The 23,035-nt window shown below is 34.0% G+C and overlaps 1 protein-coding gene across 5 annotated transcripts in view; it reads right to left on the reverse strand.

Annotated features, from left to right (window-relative positions):
* The window catches only part of NOVA1 (NOVA alternative splicing regulator 1), a 167,231-nt gene that overhangs the window by 4,500 nt on the left and 139,696 nt on the right, over nucleotides 1–23,035 (reverse strand). For all 5 annotated transcript variants that reach the window (XM_066277630.1, XM_066277627.1, XM_066277631.1 and 2 more), the window contains one exon: nucleotides 1–722. This exon is cut by the window's left edge. In XM_066277630.1, coding sequence (XP_066133727.1) covers nucleotides 1–722 — 722 coding nt within the window. The remainder of the gene's footprint in view (nucleotides 723–23,035) is intronic.

The following is a 23,035-nucleotide window of genomic DNA, read 5'->3' on the forward strand; positions in this document are numbered from 1 at the left end:
TCTGTTCCTAGAATGGCACTGGCAGCTAGGGGAGAAGCAGCTCCAAAATATCCATTGGTTGCAGCAGTAGCAGCAGCCAGGCTACCTAATGCAAATGTCCCCGCCGTGCCTCCAGCTGTGCTGCCGCTGGCTGAGGCTTCACTGGCATAGGTGGCCAACAAATTGGCTGCTGCTGCTGCTGGGTTGGCACTGGCAGCTGCTGCAGCCAAAGCCCCAGTTGCTGCTGCTTGACTGAGACCTAAACCTAATGTGTTGAGATTATATCCATAGCTGGCTAATGTATTAAGTGCAGAGGTGATGGCCACCAGGTCGTTGCCTGTGAAGCCAGATAAAACTGCTGGGAAGGCTGCAACGCCAGCAAGGTTTGCATGTCCTAATAGCCCTGCGGCTGCTGCAGCAGTTGGTAACACTTCAGCAGTGTTTGCATAAGGAGATCCGGTTGGATTGGAATTTGCCACTGGACCTGTAACATTGGCATAACTGATATTGAGACAGCTGCCACTCTGTGGATCCTCTTGTATCTTCTGGATGATAAGTTCAACAGCTTTTCGGTTTTGTTCAGGTTCTCCACTCACAGTGACAACCCTCTCTTGCAAGTTGATCCCATCAGGTTTCTGGGAAAGCTGCACCCAAGCCCCTGACTGCTCCATTATAGCCTTCACAGTAGCACCTCCCTTCCCTATTATCAGACCTGCTGTGCTGTTGGGAACTATAATCTTTACCTGTAATTAAAAAAAATACGTATAAATAATACTTCTGTTTTGTGCACATACATTATATTACTTTGCTATCCTAGAAAAAGCAAAATAATTAAAAATTAGATGAAATATAATTTACAAAAGACAGAAATATCACAACTTCTAAAGTGACTTTTTATCACATTTTAATACAATTATCTTGTAAAATTAGAATTTTCAAATGAAAAGAGCAATTTTCAGTTTTAAATTATTAAACAAAAGTTTTCCTTGAGTCTTTATATATTTTGCAGTATAAAGTCTAAGAAATTAGTAAGTTTTTTTTCAAAAAGGGAATAAAAACCATACATCAACGGTAACATTTTTATATAGCTCCAAAATCAAAATGCTGTTCATGAACCTTCATCTGTTCTATTTTAAGAATATATGCTCTAACACACATTAAAACAAAGAGTGTAAAGCAAAGTTAGTAAAGAAAAAATAGGCAAGTTGTAGCTTTAGCCCTTTGAAAACATTAATTTCATGTTCCTTATCACCTAGCATTTTTTTGTTATTTAATTAATTATTTCATGACTGGTATTTTCAGAGAAAGACATTAATAAAATAATTAGTAATATTTTAGTTTTCAACTAAACTGATACACAACATATAACCAATATTTCTAAATAATTACTAAAAACAATTCCAATTGCTTTAGGCAAATTAGGGCTATTTAAGTATGATATTACCTACTTATTCTATCTAAATTTGTAAAATGACTATTTCGATTTAGGTAGATCTTTTTTAGGCAGTTGTATCTACATTTTAAAAATAGAGCACAAAACTATATTACCAAAGGTTACTGAAAAATTACTGCAGTCACATGTATGTTTATAATGATGTATACTTATAATGTAACCATATGAAATATAGGCATTTTAGCCAATTTGTATTGAAACACACAGCCACAAAACCCAGAATATTTTGATGTATTTAATCTCAATCAAACAAAAAGTATAGAATGAGTATAGTATCCTTCACAACTCCTAAAACTATTATATAGATATTTTCATTTAAAATTTTATTTTGGTAGCAGAAAAATACATATGGCACTATTTTATGACACACTGGGTAGATGAGAACTGTGTGTTGTGTCACTGACCAACCATTGCAGGACTGCTCTCCTTGGTGTGGACATTAAAATGGGCAGGCTGAAATAATTTGCTAATATTTAAGCAAGAATTTAGTTTAGATATTATAACATATATTTAATTAGCTAATTTTTAGCAAGTATTGCCATGCTATCTTTAAAAAAGATTTGGGTAAAAATATTTTAAAGAAATAGAGCCACACATTTTTGGCATTTTGCTCTTGAAGAAAGCAAACAGTAAAAGTATAAATAAATTGAAATTCTAAGCTGGGTCACCTCATAAATGCATATATGTACATATATTATGCCACATGAACACAAAAACATATACTTTTCTTTCCACACATGTAGTTTATAATCAAAGAAGAATTTTGTTTAATTTAGATTTATCTAGAAAATCATTTCATTTTACTGAAAAGAAGTCTAAATTTTCTAGGAATGTCAAATACATCCCTTATATTTCCCAAGATTAAATGCATTCAGTTTCAAGAAGTATACTGAGAAATAATTTTTAACATGTTAATTTTGTTCAGACTTTTTTTGTAGAGAATTATTTGTCTGAAATGCTGAATTGAAGTATGTTCAAGTGTTATAATAAGAAAGTTAAACCATGATTACATCTTAAACCAATAATAAAGGTGAATTAGGATCATCTGTATATTTTAGCCTATGCACATGAAATACTGAGAAAATAGCTTGATTGATTAAAGCATCAGCTCAGATGGGGGCTGCCAGGTGGATCCCTGTCAGGGCACGTGAGGGACTCTGTCTCACTATTTTCTTTCCTCTCACTTAAAAAAAAATAAATCCTGAATGTCAAATATGATTACACTTTTTGAATAAATAAAATATTGTTGAAAACATTTCTATACTAACAAACTATAGTGTTTTAAAATAAATTTTAAAAAGGAAAATATGTTAGTCAACCAAAAGTTTTAAAAGAGCTGTTTTTAAAATTATTTTAAATTCTAATATCGCTGCTGTTTTGGTCAATGTAATGACTACCTGCATGATTACAACCCAGGAAGAGAACAGCACATGGAAGATTAATTATAAAAACTATCCTACAGACTACCAATCAATAAAAAGTAATGAAATATATAACATCCACTCTAAATTCAGCCCAAGCTGCTACAAGATGTGTGATAACCGATTTCTACCATACTGTACACCAGTCTCACACTATATTTACTGCATCTACAGCATTTTTTTTTAACTCGAGGACTAGTTCTACCTTTCCAAAACAACTTGCAAATGTGTGCCTAGTATTTAAATAGTTGAGTATTACCTATCTTTTGTTATTTTTCCCTTTAATAATTTTTCAATACTCAAAAAATTCTGAAATAATGTAGTTTAGAAAATAGAATTTTCATAAAAGTAAACATCTTTCAAATACTCAATTTTTTTTGCAAATTGAAGAATTACACTACCTGACCTTGTGGTAGTGCAGTGGATAAAGTGTAGACCTGGAATGCTGAGGTTGCAGGTTCAAAACCCTGGACTTGCCTGATCAAGGCACATATGGGAGTTGATGCTTCCTGCTCCTCCCCCATTCTCTCTCTCTCTCTCTCTTCCCCCTCTTTAAAATAAATAAATTTTAGAAAAACATAAAAAATAAGAATTACACCATACCATCTATCCTTATAGTAAAAATGTTTTAATGTAATAAGTACTATTCCCTGGAATTTAGTTTTAACTATTTGAAATAATTTTATATAAAATATTGTCAGCCATCATTGCTGTTTTATCAAAGCTGAAGTGGCCCCCAAATTTTGTTGGTATAACTGGCATTTCTCCACATATAACTAAAGGTATGCTATGATCTAATAGAAGACATTAATGATTACATATTAATATTTATAATATGTAGCACTTCTTTACTCTGGATAGCAATTCTGCATAATATTACTTATTTAAGAAATTATATTAGAAATACAAGAAAATATAATGCTATTAAATTCCAAGTTTAATAAATATAAAATTTAATAGCCTAGCCAAGAAATGTGCCATCCAATCTTTTTGACACAAAGACATTAAAAACCTCTTAGATTTATACTTTTTTCTTAAAGAATTAAAAAATATATCCACATCTGCACACTTCAAATTAATCTAATATAGACACAGACAAAAAACAGACCCTCTAAACAGAAGTTGAGACAAAAAACAGTAATTCATTTGTATATTACATGTCTTGGAGAGAGTGGTGCTCTACTTTTATTTTATATCTTAAGTCAGAGCCAAGAAGTGAGATACCGACTCCAGTGTGGAAGCCTGGAGATGGTGGACAACTGAATACTGCGGTGTGGCAGAGGTGTAGGGGAAGAAAAGGAGTGTGAAGAATTATGAAAGATACCTTATTTGGCCACCTCTTAGATATAAAAATACAGCATTTACTAAAGGAAAAAAGTCTGTGCATTGATAGTGTTTGCATCTCTACAAAAATAATAAATATCAAATTTTAATCATATGTACAGCTTCATATTTTTGGAGGGTAACGTCTATTGAAACATCAACATATAAATATATCTATACTTATTTCTACAGAATTGATAGAAATAAAGTGGATCTTAAACAACATATACATTATTTGGAACAACATGTATCAACTATATCAGGTATGTTCTTTCTTGACAGTTACAAATCAGTTTTCCCTTCAGAACTATGATATACAGTTGTGCCATCCATCCAATCTTTTATGGAATGCTTACTGAGTGGCCCAGACCCTGTGTTGGGAGCTGGAGATAAAGGATATATATGACACTGTTCCTGCCTTTAAGAAACTTCTAGATTAGTATAGAAAACAATGTGAAAATGAATTAGTGTAGAAAAGTCTTAAAAGTACTGCTACGAAGGTATATAAAGGGTACAAAGAAAACATGAAGCCTAACTGGAAGGAGGAGTAAGAAAATCTTTGAAATAATGATGACTGTATTTATCGAAACATCTTTTGTATTTTTGTACTATCAGTATCCCATTCTTAACTATCAGATATTCCTATAAGCTTGCTCTGTTATCTCTGTGTTGTCAAATTCCTAGTCAAAACTAACCCTTCTTGGAAATGAAGATCTACACGCACGTGCGCGCGCGCGCGCGCACACACACACACACACACACACACACCTCTCAATGGGAATCCCATGAAAATTATTAAAAATACAAAATAACAAGGTTTTAATAGTGATGTTTCTGATTGAAAATAAACATTAAGACAAATGTATTCCTTTGCCAGGAGGTACTCTCAGACCTTTTAAGACCATAATGAGAGTACCTGTAAGGCATCATTTGTCTTCATTGTGGCAGAAAATTACTGAACTATTTCACTGAGCCATACTTTAAAATAAATACAAAATAAGTTCCCTTATAATTTAAAATATCCCAATTAAGTATGGACTATTTTATTTAATGCTGCTATTTATGTATGGCCTTACATTCATAAAGCAATTCCTTTCAATAGTAGATACCTGTTATTTCATTCATTCATTCATTCATTCATTCAGCTATTTACTGATTTGGGACTGAGCACATGATACAGGATGGTTCAATAAGAATTACCCTGAGAATCTGGTGAACCTAGTAAAACATAGGCCTGACATCACTAGTGACTATCTTCTTACCATATGGAAGGAGGAAGAACCAGACTGGAAATAGTCAACCAAGACAAAAGGAGACTCCAGGAATGGAGAGAGAAATTTCTGACAGCATTTTGGCGTCTAAAGCCAGCACAGATTCAATATAATTCCCTTTTAGTTTAAGCCATGTTGAATTGTATTTCTATAATTTGTAACCAACCAAATAATATCTTTCAAAATACTTTTATGTTCATGTTATATCATGTATTGTTTGCCTATCCGTAAGAAATTTGACATTTCATTGTATCTCAAAGTTCTAAAAGTCAAGATGTCACAGGTATGGCAAAGAGACACAAATTGATTATTTAATTTACCTTTTATCAGGATATATCCTAATGATCTAATAAGATAAGTCTCTTTCATTTCCATAATGTATTACACCTTAGGTTACTGAGGCACCCTATAGTGTTGTACAATGGAGATGCTTTTGTCATTTGAGGGAATTTATATTGAACTGCCGAACAAAAGAAATAGAAAAAAATTGTATCTTTTTTTTTTATTTTAGTATACATTTTATATACATAAATAACTGTCTTCCTGAAAAGTACTGATGTGACAAAATACAGGGTGGGGCAAAAGCAGATTTGCAGTGTTTGTATGAAAAATAATAAATAATAATACAAGACTAAACTCTGTTTTGCGTACACACAACTGTAAACCTACTTTTTCCCCTCCCTGTATGCACCATAAAACTACATGACAAGTATTAAGAAAGAATAAAAAATCAGCTCTTCTAAGTCTACTATTCTGCCTAATCTGCTCACTTTTGTTAACCAAATCAAACTTAGTTTTCATAAGCATGTCTAATATATATCATAAATTACCTTGCTGTCTTTTCACATATAACCTTATAACACAACCTACTGCCAACACCAGGTTTTAAAACTTGGAGCCAGATCTGTGCCTTCTCTTGTTCCCTAGAGCTCTATATCCTGCTATGCAGTGGTATACTTTCCCTCCCTGAAATATTTCTTGCCCGATCCTAGTGTTCTACCCTATCTAAAGTGTGATAAAATAAAAAGCATCTAGGATTGGCAGTTGGTATTATGGGCTTTCACCCTTGCTCTGTTGAGTGACCTTTGTCAAATCACTTCAGTTTCATCATTTATACAAACAGACAGCTTTATAAGATTTTGGTTGAGGAGTTTTCATTTCAGCATTATGAAAAACTCTATTCAACCTTCAGTGAAACTTCCCTTCAACTACCCACTGCGTTACTCAGACTCCCAAAGTAGACATTCCAAATTCTCCATCCCTATCCCTGGCTTGGTCTTCCCAGCTTCATCTTTAGGACTAGTATTTTATGCTGAATCCAAACTTTACCTGCCAGTTCCTGAATATAGACTGCATTAGTTGTTTTTCTATGTTTTGTGTCTAATGGTTTAAAAAATAAAGCCAAAAATAAAATATAGATGTATAATAACTAAATAGTAAACTATTTGGAAGATTAGAGCATGGCTCTGTGTGTGTGTGTGTGTGTGTGTGTGTGTGTGTAAAATATCACTCTGATTCTTAAAACAAAAATGATCATCTTTATCACTTCTAAAATCTAAAATTCAATAATTACACTGCAACCATACTGACATATACAGAGATAAATATACAGATGTTTTAATCATATAAAATTATTGAAATAGTAACACTCACAGTTTTATGAGCATTTAAAAGTCCAGTAACACTTTATTATTAAATAAATAAATACTATATATCTTTTTTTAAATTTTCATTAATGTATGATGTTTTTATTATGTTATTTTGTAGTTTCTTACACATTAAGTTAGGCTCCTTTTGCTATAAAAATGTGGTTAGGTTGGTTCTAAAAGTCTAGGATATATTAGTGCTCACTTGAGTAAGGATGAACTAGATCAAATAATAAGATGACTCAAATGACACTGTCTGCTGAATTATAATCACAATCCATAACTGGTGCAATTACCTCATACCCCGGCCTGGCAACAAGAAATTGCATTTTTATCACACAAAATAATTCACTTTAAAAGTTTTTCAGAGATTTTACTTAATTTTTTATCTTCTTCCAAAGGGCCACACTTATTTCTCCCTCGCTGCAAGGTATGACAGAGAACATCTCTTTCTTGCTCTTTTTTTTTGTCTTGATATAAGACAATGATAATCCTCAAAATATTTCTAAAGGCAAAGTTTAACTTAACTATTTTTAATGTAATGTATTTTTAAATTTTCCCCTTGATGTATTGTTCAAAGTATTTTTTTCTTTGATGATTGCCACATATTTTGAAAATATACCAATTACATTCCAGAGGATTCAAGTATAAGTAAGAAAAATAGAAAAAAAAATCTATTATTTATAGGTAAGAAGAAAGAAGAAAAGGACTTCAGACCATTTCAATTATGTTGAGATGGTAAGCACTCTAGACATAATTATATTAAAAAAACTACTAAACTCATATAATTATAAAGAAATTACGAGGGTTGTAAATAATAAAATTATTATAGGGCAATCTATTATTATTTACAAATGAAAACAATTTGGTGTATTGTTGGGGTATTGTCTTCGAAATGCTTACTAAACTAGATTTTATTAAATTGAGTTTAAAATTTCTAGAAGTCCCATTTGTCATCATCCATGATAATGCTATTAATAATCATCCTTAATACTTATTATCATATTATTTTTAAACCCCTCTTCACAGTTCTTTCAAGGATATATATTTAGACATGTCCAGAGTTCTTAATTCTGATTAGTAAAAAACTGTATTTGAAATAATTTGGAATTTATACATGAAAATTTCAGTTCACAATTTGAAACTTTAAAGATTAATGTAAAAATTAAAAAATAGCTATGAACACAAAAGTAGGAGCTGTGTTCATTAAAGTGGATGATGAAAAAGGGGTAAAATATAAGGATATTTGAATCAAGAATTTTATTCTGGATATATTAAGTGTAAAATGCCTTTCAGACATCCAAGTAAAGTTGTCAATTAAGTGATTGCGGGTTTGAACATCAGAGGAAATTTGTGAGTTAAAAGAGAGGTAGTATTTAAAGACAGATATGGTTGGAGTGATCTAGGGAAAAGTAAAAATTCATTAAATAGTGAATAGTAAAGAACTGTGTACGGCAAGAAAATGTCTAACTTCTAAAATGATTAAAGATATTGAAAGTACAACAGCAAAATTAATCACCCCCCCTAAAGCAAACCAAATATAGATGAGGAAATGGTTTAAGTATTAATGCCTTTCTTTTAATAACATTTGTGGGAGGAGGGGAAGAAGTGAAGTTGGGAGGGTAGAGGGGGAATAAATGGTGATTGACAGAGACTTGACTTGGGGGAGTGAACACACAATACAGTGTACAGATGATGTGTCACAGAATTGTACACCTGGGACCTGTTTTGTTAACCAGTCACCCCAATAAATTTAAAAAATAAACAAATAACATTTGTGGCCATATATATTGCCTTTTGAAAATCACACTGTAGTATATGTTAAGTTTTAACATAAGCATAATCTTCAACTAGCTTAGTTTTTCTTCTATAATCCATTTAGGAAATAATCCAAACATGGAAAATGTCATATACACAACAGTGTACACTCTATGAAAACTAATGTTATTACACAATTATTAAACTATAATATCTAATATTATAAGGTATAAAATAGAAATGATAAAATTCATGAAATGTGGAAAACAATGCAAAATTTAAATATATAAGTAGAGTTTGGAATAAACAGTGTAAAATATATGTAGGTAAAACTGAAATAAAGGGAACAGAGGCTGAATTTCAGAAAAGCTTTTTTCATATCATAAAATATCTTATTTCAATTTTTTAAAAGCAGTGTAACAAAAGGGAAGGGAATATTTATCTGAAAATTAGGCTGAATAATATTCCTGTAAAAGCAGAATAAACAATTCATTTAAGATAAATTCAATAACTTTCTGGTACTCACTGCACAATTTATTGAGTGCTTACTGTGTCCAGGTACTGTTCCAAATGTTAATGTTATAGAACTAAATAAAAAAGATTAATATTTTACTCTCATGTAGCTTATAGTCAGGTAGTATGATAAAGACTACTGCATATTTAAATGTACATAAGAAATGAAGAAATAAGTGATAAAAAAAGAAGATTTTAAAAAATACTTGAATTTTAAAATAAGTTTAAAATTATAGTTTTAAATATGAAGCATATAATTAAGTCATATACCTGTTTAGGATAACCACAAAGATAATCTAAAAAACAAAGCTTTTTAAAATTCTGAGTGTGTTCATAGATTAAACACTAAATGATGCCACCATTATTGAAACCAAGTTAGAGTTGCTTGTAGGTGTTTTACATTTACTAATTATCTAATTCAATACTTCTTAAATTTTAACTTCACCAACAGTTTTTTTCTGAAGGCAATACTTATTTTTTAAAAAAATAAAAGATGTCTGCCTTTCAGTGACTTACTAGTAAAGGGAAGTTGATAATTATTACAAGTGTCATTAAGAAAATTAAAATGCCATGAATTACTCTAATTTTGTTAATTATTTTGGATAGCAAACAAATATTAATATATAAAGGCTACAGAATAAATGTCTGCAATTTAATGAAATGTATTAGTCACAAAACTTAGTTCTTTTCCTACATATAGATTAAAGTAGTTCATCTCTAATATTTAATGAATCAGAAGTAATAAAAACATTAGTTTATTACTTCTATATTTGCTTAAAAGCAATTGAAATTAGTTAATGAAATAGACCAATTCCATTTTCAAAAATATTTTTAACAGGCAATAAAAGGACTGTATCATCTAATTGACCAAAAAAAATAAAATAAAATAAAGCTAAACCAAACACCATTAGAATGAATTATAATGTATCAGGTTCAGAAGAAAAGATGAAAATGAGATCAACATATTATGCCTCAAATATTCATAAATAAAAATATAAAAAATTAGAAATAGAAATGTCATGAAACAATTGTTTATTAAATAGCGAGCATGAATCAAACTCCCTCACCTGGCAAATCTAATCTTTGTGAATGAATATACAAAGGCGATCCTATTTCTAAGCATTTTGAAAAGAGGGCTTGAGCAAAAATGGATCAAAAAAAGGGGGGAGGGAGAGAGAAAGAAACTGATGGACACGGACAACAGTGTGGTGATACTGAGGGGTGTGCGAAGATGCAGAGGGTATGGGGGAATAAATGGTGATGGACCAAGCCTTGACTTTGGGCAGAAGGTGTATACAGAAGATGTGTTCTAGAATTGTGCACCAGAAACATGTATAATTTTGTTAACCATGTCACCCAATAAATTCTATGAAATTAAAAAAAAGAAAGGAAGAAACACTGAACTGAAGTTTGCCTTCCCTACAAAATGGCTCAGTAAGGCAGTGCCTAGCATTTACCTGGTGGTGGTGGGGGGAGGGCGATCCCAGGACAGAAATGGTCAGTCAGAAAATTGGAGATTATTTTCCCCAGGAGAAGGGTGTCTTTTAATTCTGTTAAATTTGCATACTGAAAATCGTAATTGTGGAGATTGCATCTTTCCCTTAATTACTGAAATTCAATATTACTCATTTACTTCATAAGCAAAGAAGCTCAAGTTATCAAATTTATCAGTCACTTAGGTCAATCACCTTTTAAAAATAAATTGGCATTATGTGAATATTTACAGTCAATATTAATTTGATAGATAATGTTATACCACCTTAAAAGAGAAACAAAAAGAAAATAAAAATGTTGAAAATAAATTTGATAACTACCTAGTTTTCCTATTTTAGGAACTTTTCATTCTGTATGGCTTTATTTGAGAGGTAAAACAAATTAATTGAACTGTATACATATACACACACAAGACTAGAGTATGTTCTGAAATAGAGGCAGTAAGTACGTTAGTTATATAAAGGCATGTATACTGTCTGTCTTGTGAACATGCTGCGTGCAAGATCTACACAACTATGATTTCAGGGAGAATGATGATGAAACAGACAAACCACTTTTACGTACTAGGAAGTTCATAAAGACAGCCAATACTAAACAAAGCATTCTATGCATTTTTAGTAATGTCTGAGCCATTATTGGAATATAAAATAAGAAACATTACAGTGACTATTTCATTAACTCTTCCCCTGAAGTTTATCACTTTCTTCAGTTTGAAAATGTGAAAAGCTCTAGGCTCAAACATCTTCATATAAAATCATACCTATAAAAGGACTTTTGAAGGTCACATAGCATGGTATTTACCAAATGGTGTGTTATAATTTTAACCTAAAAATATTAATGGTATACTGCTTTCAGCAGTAATTCTTCACTTGCCCTCAGGGAGATGCACTGATTCCCATCACTGGTGTGAAACTCACAACATCTATAAAACATAGCACTCTAACAAACTTAGAAGCTGGCAATGGAATATCATTAGAAAGCACTCAACCATTTCCCGTAAATTTTTGGCAAGATTATTGCTAAACAATCTCAAAAATCACTAAGGTAATCTGCACAGAAAGATCTTCAAGGTAAGGGAAACTCTAGTAGTCAAAAGATGATCAATGTTATGAAAAAAAATCATTCTTTGTATATTATCCCTTCATAGATTTAAATTGTATTAATTAGTAAACCTTTAGTGTTCTCAGTGATAAAACTAACATCAACCCTTCAACTTCTGTACAAATCAAATATTTTTTTCTTTAATTCAGTGTTTTTAAAATAACATTCAAAGGATGTTGTTATTTCATGAGGAAAGCTTCATGAAACATCTTTCTAACTCTTCAAATACAGATGCCTAACTTCATCCTAGACTTATGAAGTAAGAATTTCCATAGATAATTTTGATTATAAGCTAGGATTGAGAACCTTGGATATATTAAGGAAATGAAGGGAAAAAATTACAACTATTACACAACCATTTAATTTCGCATAGCTTTAAAATAGGAAATGACTGCCATTTCTTTGGCCAGTTACTAAGTATTTCTTCTAGGCCTGAAGTTTCTCTCCTTTGATCCTTTTTGAAAATCCTTAATAAAGCATCTATATAATGTCACAGACAGTCCAGTCTTTCCCAATCTTTTGAGAAAGTCCCAATGTATATTCCTTAAAATACTGCACATACCACAACTGAAGTCATTATTTTTTCCATCCTGTTTTAGGATCATACAATTTTTATAAAAGTAGATATTGAATGTAAACTCTAATTGAAAAATAAAAAATTTAAAAGTACAGATATTAAAAAAATTAATGTTCATACTCCTTGTCAGCACCCTAATAATATGTGAACATAAGATGTTTTTTAACTATTAAAAACAGGGCCATATGCTAGCAACTTAATATTCTGTAGTTAATATATTATGAATATTATTCTAGGCTAATTTATGTGGCTCTAACTCATTATTCTTCTAAGTTTCACCACATAGTATTCTGCATACCATAATATACTCAGCCATGTTTCTGTTAGAGGTCAGGTTGTTTCCACTTTTGCCGCTCCAAATAATACTGAAATATATACGTCCTTGTCTCTATGTTCTTTTGTATTAGTTTATTGTTTTACTGAATAGACTCTCAAAACCTGAAATGTTATAGCAGTTCTTACATCAATGTTGTATGAGAATGATTATTTCCTATATCTCTGCCAGCAGTTTTAATTTTAAACAAATGTACATTAATTTTTGCATTAATATGTGTATTATATACACACATAAAATTTTGTCTATCTGTTAAAATAAAGTACAATCTCATGATGCTGCTTCAGATCACCTTTACCTATTTTTCCTGTTTTTCATATATCAATCTAAAAGTTCTCGGTATAGTTTAGTTATTAACTCATTGTCATATCTGTTCAACATATTTTTCCCAAGGATATTAGTATTATGTTCTGCTTATTAATGATGTACTCTGCTACACCAAAAAATATATAAAATATTTACGTATTCAAATATTTTAACCTATTTATTCATGTGTTTGGATTTCCTTCTTTCTTTCTTTCTTTCTTTCTTTCTTTTTTTTTTTTTTTTTTGTATTTTTTCTGAAGCTGGAAACAGGGAGAGACAGTCAGACAGACTCCCGCATGCGCCCAACCGGGATCCACCCGGCACGCCCACCAGGGGGCGACGCTCTGCCCACCAGGGGGTGTTGCTCTGTTGCAACCAGAGCCACTCTAGCGCCTGGGGCAGAGGCCAAGGAGCCATCCCCAGCGCCAGGGCCATCTTTGCTCCAGGGGAGCCTCGGCTGAGGGAGGGGAAGAGACAGAGAGGAAGGAGAGGGGGAGGGGTGGAGAAGCAGATGGGCGCTTCTCCTGTGTGCCCTGGCCAGAATCAAACCCGGGGCCTTCTGCACGCCAGGCCGACGCTCTACCACTGAGCCAACCGGCCAGGGCTGGATTTTCTTCTTTCTGAAGAAAGTCATCCTCAAGTTGATTTCATACTGTAATTTCATCTAACAGTTTTACAGTTTCAATCTTGAATGCATTGAAATTTATTTTTTTATATTGTATAGGGTGAAGGTATAAATTTATTTTCTTTCAGATGTATAGTCAAGTATACCACCACCATTTATTAAATAAAATATACTTTTCTAAAATGAATTAAAATGAGACTTAAATATTACTCTACAGCACAGTGTTCTAAATATTTCTCATGTATTGATTCATTTAAGAAACATGCTAACCTTGTGCGGTGGTTACTATTATTATTTACAATTACAATGAGAAAACACAATTGTCAAAAGTTAAGGATGCTTCCTCAAGTCAGAAAATTAGGAAATGACAAAGATTTGATTTAAAGCTGAAATTATTGCTTGAGATTAGAGTTGTCTCAATCCCTAAATTACAATATCTTTCTTAATGCATAATAAAATAGTTAAGTTTTCATATACACTTGGATCTATTCTTGAAATCTCTATTATGTTTCATTGACAATTACATCTGTTTGTGTTAATAATACACACTTTTATTGTAACAGTTTTATAGTAAATTTTAATACTGAATAAAATATATCATCTCATACAAGTATTTTCTTGGTAATTATTTCATGAATCATATCATGATAAGTCTCAAGCACTTATTTTTTGTTTAAAATTAAAATCATTTTGTCCTGGACTGAGTAGTTTGGTTGGTTTGAGCATCATCCCAAAGCTCAGAAGTTGTCGGTTCAATCCCTGGTCAGGGTACATACAGGAACAGACTCTCCAGGGAACTGCCTCTCCCTCTCTTTCCCTTCCTCTTTCTAAAATCAATAAAATAAACATTTAAATATATAAAAAATCATTTTGTCTTGTTTCTTTCTCCCAGGAAACTGTAAAAATTGGGGAGGAAATGAAAAAAAAGTTATATTTTAATTGAAAGGGATTGATATTTCTATGATGTTACATCTTTCCTTCCAAAATCATTGTAAGTCTATTTATTAAGGTAATGTTTTATGTCCTTATATGAAATTGTACATTCTCTTAATATGTATTCTATGCTTTTCAGTTCATTTTATTCTTGGGAATTTTGGCAGATTTAGATATGCATATGATATACACTAAATTGAGCCATAAGACATTGCACACAAATATCAGCCATTTTAAAAGTTTCACCATAATAGTGAGCCAAGTACATTAAAATCTAATGTGCATTAAAAAGTTAGTAAGTTCATTTAAAACTAGAGCATTTGCATTTCTATTTTTCTAAGACTTTCTTATAGACTTCTAAGGAACACTATCCTGGCATAATATAAACACACATAATTCACACATATAAAGAAAATGAAATTTAATTTTAATATTCTGCTGGATAATTATGATAATACTAGAGATAAGAGTCTGACTGGTTTGTAAATTGTTCTCTACACACTACAAGGAATAAAACAGAAGTATAACAAAGGAGGCTATGTTCCATTAACTTAACCTACTTATTCCATCAAAGTATTCTTATTCTTATCCTTTTAGAGAACTTCTGTGCAAAATTTCATTTCAAGAAAAGATTTTAAAAAATAAAAAAATAAGTTTTAAAGTATACATTCTATGAGCCTATATTTCCAACCAATACTAGTCATTCAAGAAAGATTTATTGAGAACCTATTACGTTCCAGGCTATTGCTTGGATACATTACAGAATAAAACAAAGATTTCTGTTCTCAAACAACTTCTTTTCTAGGAAAGCAAGACATACAACACATAATAAATATAATAATAAGTAAAATATATAGTGGTCTATGAGGTAATGGAAAAAACACGACAAGATAAAGGGAATCAGGAGTACTGAGGTAAGGGAAAACCAGGTTGTAGTATTAAGTAAGGTCTGGTAGATCTTACTGAGAAGGCGAATTCTGAACACTTGAAGGCTGTAAGATGTTAGCCAAGCGATTTCTAAAATAGGAGAATTTCACACAGAGAGCAAAGCAGGAGGAAAATACTGAGGTGAGAACATACCTAATGTGTGCAAGGAAAAGCAAGCTGGTCAGTTTGGCTGGGACAGAGTGGGTGAGGTGTGGGTGGTAGAAGATGAAGTAAAAGAGGTAATGTGGCAAGGGTCTGATCTTGTAAATTAATGAATGGTGTTTTGGGATACTGGCTTTTACAGAGTAAAATAAAGAAGTACTGCAGAAACCGGCAAAGAAATTTTTTAAATGACCTATTTTAAAGAGAATACTTAGTCTGCTCAGTGGAGAAGAGACTTTGGAGAGCAAGGATAGAAGGCAGGAATACTTATATAGAGTATATAGAGACTATTGCAATAATTCAGACTTGGACTAGGGAACAGTAGATGTAATAAGATGTGGTTAAAATTTTACATTATCTCTATCTATCTATCTATCTATCTATCTATCTATCTATCTATCTATCATCTACATACCTACCTACATACCTACCTACCTACCTACCTACCTATCTAAAATCTCTCTTTCTATCTCCAGTGGTCGGCAAACTCATTAGTCAACAGAGCCAAATATCAACAGCACAACAATTGAAATTTCTTTAGAGAGCCAAATTTTTTAAACTTAAACTATATAGGTAGGTACATGTTATTAACTGAATTAGGGTACGTGGTATTTTGTGAAGAGCCACACTCAAGGGGCCAAAGAGCCGCACGTGGCTCGCGAACCACGGTTTGCCGACTATTGATCTATACATACACGCACACGCACACACACAGTAAATTTGAGGTGCTAAACAGAGATAATATGGATATAAGATTTTTGATATGAATAAGTGGATGCACAAAGTTACCTCAACAGAGATGGTAAAGGCTTTAGGTGTCGTAGTTTGGGAGTAGTTTTGGACTTGTTGAATTTAAAATGTCCATTTAGATATACAAGTGAAATATGAAGGAACAAATTGGACATAGTCTGTAGTTTCCCTGCAAAATCTGGATTAGAGATGCAGCCACGTTACTGGGGCCTGAATCTATACAATTTTAGGGGACATCTTTGGAAAATACATCCACAATTATGGACATAAACTTAGATGCACTGGTTCTTGTAATAAACCAGGGCAGATGAAGAATATTATGGCTTAGGCTCTATTAGTGCACCTGCCTCTCACTGGAGACATACATTTTGCCGATTTTAGCACATAACGCTATGGTGTTAGGTGAAAAGTATAAACACAGAAGAAGTGTCAAGTATTAAAGCCTGGAGCACTCCAACATTAAGTGAGATGAGGGGATGACCTAGCAAAGGATTCTGAGATGAAATGCATGGCATAATGCAGGGGGGAAACCAAGAATGTATAGTATCTTGGAAGTCAAATAAAGAAAGTATACCAAGGAAGTACAAGTGATAAATTATGACAAATCTTGTTGGTAGGTCAATTAACCTGTGGATTGAGAATAAACCACTGGAACTAGCAACATGGTCATCACTGATGTCCTTAGAAAAACTATTTGGTTCAATGGTGAAGGTAAAAACCTGAGTGAAGGGAATTAAAAAAAAATGGGAAGACAGAAATCAAAACACAGAGTTTAGAAGAAATACTTTTGTGAGTTTTACTACAAAGGAGTACAAAAATTAGGGAATTAGCTGGTAGGGGAAATGGAATTATAAGTTTTGCCTTTAATTATAGGAAGACAAGATGGCGATGGAGTAGGCGGATGTACCAACTTCCACCTCCCAGACCAAAGTGGATTACAAACTAATTTTAAGAACCATCATCCGGAAAAACCAACTTTGGACTAAACCAGTGGTTTAGTAAATAAAATATGTATTTTCTGATGGCTTTAGGCGACCCTTGTGTTTTGGTCATTTGACCTCTGCTGGGGTCGCGACCCACAGGTTGAGAACCGTTGGACTAAACTAAGAGGACTCTTCAACCAAGAAACACTGAAGAAGCCACACTGAGACCGGTAGGAAAAGTGGAAACGCAAAGAGGGCTGCCCAGCTCCCTGGAGCGAACAGCAGCCAGGAGAGACTTGCATGGTGGGAAGTGAGTTTAGCAGAGAGGGGAGGGTCCTGAGTCCCAGGAACAGAGCCCCAGCCTGCAGCCCAAGAGTCTAGAGGAGGCGTATGGACAGTATTTAGCTAGAAACAAGACAGGATACTGTTTGTGAGAAAGAGACTGATTTCTTAGACCCAGGATTCTTCTTAAAGAGACCGCCCAGAAAACCTCTCTCACAACCACTCACCCGGGGGTCCGGAGGGCAGGGAGAGAGGAGAGAAGTGAGTAGCAGGAAGAGAGTGTAATCTAGGAGGCACAGGGAGAAACACTTTGAGGGATAGCTACCCTAACCCCTGGAGGAGTCACTACCCAAATCTGAAGTGAATATTTCCCCTGGAAACAGCAATACCAGAAAAGGGAAGCAGGACATCAGCCAAATAAGCTCTCCCGCAGCACTCAGAGCAGAGTCACTTAGAATAAGGGAGTTTCTGGGACTACAGTAGTGAGTCTTAGGGTCTGAGCTGTAGCGCCCCCACCCACACGGCTGAGGGCTCGCCTGAGGGTGGATGGTGGCTGGACGCGGTAACACGGTTTAGTCGGCAAGGGCGGAGGCCGACTGGCCACCACTGAGGCCCAGGTGTGAGCTTAGTCTTGCCGGGCTGGGACAGAGGAGACGTGAGAAAGTGGTCAAGCCCAGCTGCAGGCTGCCTGCAAAACATGCACAGAGAGGGCAGGAGCCCAAGAAGGGGCAGAGACTCTCGTTTGAGCAAGGGCACAGGAGCACAGCCTTGCCTGCCTGCAGAACCAAGGCTTGTGGCCTGACTTGGGAGCCGGCTCCTCCCACAGGGGTGGAGTCAAAAGCCCAGAACAGGCAGAGTCCCGCTACTGAGCATGGGCACGCAGTCCCGCCTGGGCTGTGGAGCCAAGGCTTGCAGCCATCACACGAGTGGGCTCCTCCTGCAGGGGCAGGGCAAAAGCCTGGAATCAGGCGGAGACTGGCAGCTGAACAAAGGTGCTCACCCCTGCCCTCAGGGCCGAGCATAAAGACACCTGTGGGGGTGGGGCAAAGGCCAAGGCCACCGAGCTTGTACAGCCAAGCACATGATCACAGCCACTCCCATGAAGGAGAGGATAAAACCACAGCAACAGCCCCAGTGGGCAGGCAGCAGCAACCCTCATACCTGAACGCCCTAGGCAGCAATAGTAGAGGGGGTGGCAGGCCTGCAGACAGACCGCAACTAAGGAACACAGAGGCCACACCCAGTGGACTCAAGTGGCCAAAAACTTCTTAAACAGACAAAATGAAAAGGCAGAGAAATGCAACACAAATGAATCAAGAGAAATCCCTAGAAAAGGACCTGAATGATTCAGATATAACCAAATTATCAGATACAGAGTTTAAAATAACAATTGTTAGGATGCTCAAAGATCTTAGAAAAACAATAGATGGTTATTATGAACACCTAAATAAAGAGATTGCAAACATAAAAAAGGACATTGAAATAATAAAAAAGAATCAGACAGAAATGACAAATACAATATCAGAAATGAAGAACATAATGGAAGGAATTAAAAGCAGGATGGATGAAGCTGAGAATCGAATCAGTGAGTTAGAGGACAAGATAAATGAAGGCATGGAAGCAGAGAGAAAAAAGAGACTCAAAAAGTCTGAGGAAACTCTAAGAGAGCTCTGTGACAACATGAAGAGAAATAACATCTGCATCATAGAGGTTCCTGAAGAAGAAGAGAAAGAACAAGGGATAGAGACTTTGTTTAAACATATCATAGCTGAAAACTTCCCTCAATTAAGGCAGGAAAACATCTCACAAGTTCAAGAAGCACAGAGAACTCCATTAAAGAGAAACCCAAAGAAATCTACACCAAGACAAAGACACATAATAATTAAAATACCAAGGCTAAGTGACAAGGAGAAAATATTAAAAGCTGCTAGAGGAAAAAAAGGCTATCACCTACAAAGAAGCCCCCATAAGGATGATATCCGACTTCTCAACAGAAACACTTGAGCCCAGGAGGGAATGGCAAGAAATATTCAAAGTAATGCAGAACAAGAGCCTACAACCAAGACTACTTTATCCAGCAAGGTTATCGTTTAAAATTGAAGGAGAAATGAAAAGCTTTACAGACAAAAAAGAAAACTCAAGGAATTCACTACAACCAAACCAATGCTGCAAGAAATGCTAAATGGCCTGTTGTAGACACATCAAAGGGGAAAAAGAATATAGCAAAAGAGGAATAGAGTTTTAAAGAATAAAATGGCAATAAACAACTACATATCAATAATAACCTTAAATGTAAATGGTTTAAATGATCCGATCAAAAGACATAGGGTAGCTGTGTGGATAAGAAAACAGGACCCATACATATGCTGTCTACAAGAGACACACACCTTTAAACAAAAGATGCACATAGACTGAAGATAAAAGGATGGAAAAAAAATATTTCACGCAAATGGAAATGAAAAAAAAGCTGGGGTAGCAATACTTATATCAGACAAAATGTACAAAGGCTATAGTAAGAGATAAAGAAGGTCACTACATAATGATAAAGGGAACAATCCAACAGGAAGATATAATTGTTATAAATATCTATGCACCTAATATAGGAGCACCTAAATATATATATAAAGAAGACTTTGATGGATTTAAAGGGTGAGATCAACAGCAATACTATGATATAATAGTAGGGGATTTCAATTCCCACCAACATCACTAGATAGATCCTCAAGAAAGAAAATTAACAAAGAAACTGCAGACTTAAAAGACATACTAGATCAACTGGATTTAATAGTTATCTTCAGAACCTTTCACCCTAAAGCAGCAGAATATACATTCTTTTCAAATGATCATGGTACATTCTCTAGGATAGACCACATGTTAGGGCATAAAAGAGCTCTCAGCAAATTTAAGAAGATTGAAATCATATCAAGCACTTTCTCTGATCACAATGGCATGAAACTAGAAATCAACCACAACAGAAAAACTGAAAAATACTCAAACACTTTGAAACTAAATAGCACGTTATTAAATAATGAATGTTAACAATGAGATCAAAGAAGAAATAAAAAAAATCATAGAAACGAACGATAACGAGCATATATCAACTCAAAATTAATGGGACACAGCAAAAGCAGTCCTGAGAGGGAAGTTCACAGAATTACAGGCATACCTTAAGAAGCTAAAAAAAGCTCAAATAAACAACTTGACCCTGCATCTAAAAGAACTAGAAAAAGACTAGCAAATAAAGCCCATAGGTAGTAGAAGGAAGGAAATAATAAAGATCAGAACAGAAATAAATGGCATCGAGGCTAAAGAAACAATACAGAGGGTCAATGAAACCAGGAGCTGGTTCTTTGAAAAGGTAAACAAAAATCAATGACTTTTAACCAGACTCACCAAGAAAAAAAGAGAGAGGACTCAAATAAATAAAATGAGAAATGAGAGTGGAGAAATAACAATTGACACAATGGAAATACAAGATATTGTAAGAAAATACTTAGAAGAATGGTACGCCAAAAAACTACACAACCTAGATGAAATGGACAAATTCCTTGAAACATATAACCTTCCAAAAATTAATCTGGAAAAATCAGAAAACCTAAACAGACCAATTATAACAAATGAAATTGAAATAGTTATGAAAAAACTACCAACAAAGAAGAGTCCTGGGCCTGATGGCTTCACAAGTGAATTCTACCAAATATTCAAAAAAGAACTAACTCCTATCCTTCTCAAACTATTTCAAAAAATTCAAGAGGAAGGAAGACTTCAAAGGTCCTTTTATGAGGCAGTATAATTCTGATTCCAAAACCAGGCAAAGACAACACAAAGAAAGAAAATTATAGGTCAATATCCCTGATGAATATAGATGCTAAAATCCTCAACAAAATATTAGCAAACCAGATCTAGCAATACATGAAAAAAGTCATACACCATGATCAACTGGGATTTATTCTGGGGAGGCAAGGCTCGTACAATATTCGCATATCAATCTATGTGATTCATCACATAAACATAAAGACGGAGAAAAACCACATGACAATTTCAATAGATGCAGTAAAAGCATCTGATAAAATCCAGCACCCATTCATGATCAAAACTCTCAGCAAAGTGGGAATACAGGGAACATACCTCAAAATGATAAAGGCCATCTTTGACAAACCCACAGCCAACATCATACTCAATGGGCAAAAATTAAAAGCAATCCCCTTAAAATCAGGAATAATGCAGGGGTGCCCCCTTTCACCACTCCTATTCTACATAGTTTTGGAAGTCCTAGCCACAGCAATCAGACAAGAAAATGAAATAAAAGGCATCCAAATTGGAAAAGAAGTAAAACTATCATTATTTGCAGATGATATGATATTGTATATAGAAAACCCTAAAGTCTCAGTAAAAAATCTACTGGACCTGATAAATGAATTCAGCAAGGTGGCAGGATATAAAATGAATACTCAGAAATCAGAGGCATTTTTATACACTAACAATGAACTGTCAGAAAGAGAAATTAAAGAAGCAATCCCTTTCAGTATTGCAACCAAAAAAAAATAAAGTACCTAGGAATAAATTTAACCAGGGAGATTAAAGACTTGTAGCTCGGAAAATTATAAAACATTGATAAAAGAAATCAGGGAAGATACAAACAAGTAGAAGCATATACCATGCTCATGGTTAGGAAGAAAAAACATCATTAAAATGTCTATATTACCCAAAGCAATTCATAAATTCAATGCAATACCAATTAAAATACCAATGACTTACGTCAAAGATATAGAACACGTATTCCAAAAATTTATATGGAATCAAAAGAGAACATGAATAGCTTCAGCAATCTTGAAAAGGAAGAATAAAGTGGGAGGTATCACACTTCCAGATATCAAGTTATACTATAAGGCCATTGTACTCAAAACAGTCTGGTACTAGCATAAGAACAGGCATATCGATCAATGGAACAGAACAGAGAACCCAGAAATAAACCCACAGTTCTATGGACAACTGGTATTTGATAAAGGAGGTAAGAGCATACATTGGAGTAAAGACAGCCTCTTCAACAAATGGTGCTGGGAAAATCGGACAGCTACCTGTAAAAAAATGAAACTAGACCACCAACTTACACCATTCAGAAAAATAAACTCAAAATGGATAAAAGAATTAAATGTAAGCCATAAAACCATAAGTATCTTAGAAGAAAACATTAAGCAGTAAGCTCTCTGACATCTCTCACAGCAATATATTGTATTTGCCGATTTATCTCCACCAT

Source organism: Saccopteryx bilineata, chromosome 4 (assembly GCF_036850765.1).
Source record: "Saccopteryx bilineata isolate mSacBil1 chromosome 4, mSacBil1_pri_phased_curated, whole genome shotgun sequence".
Lineage (NCBI taxonomy): Eukaryota > Metazoa > Chordata > Mammalia > Chiroptera > Emballonuridae > Saccopteryx > Saccopteryx bilineata.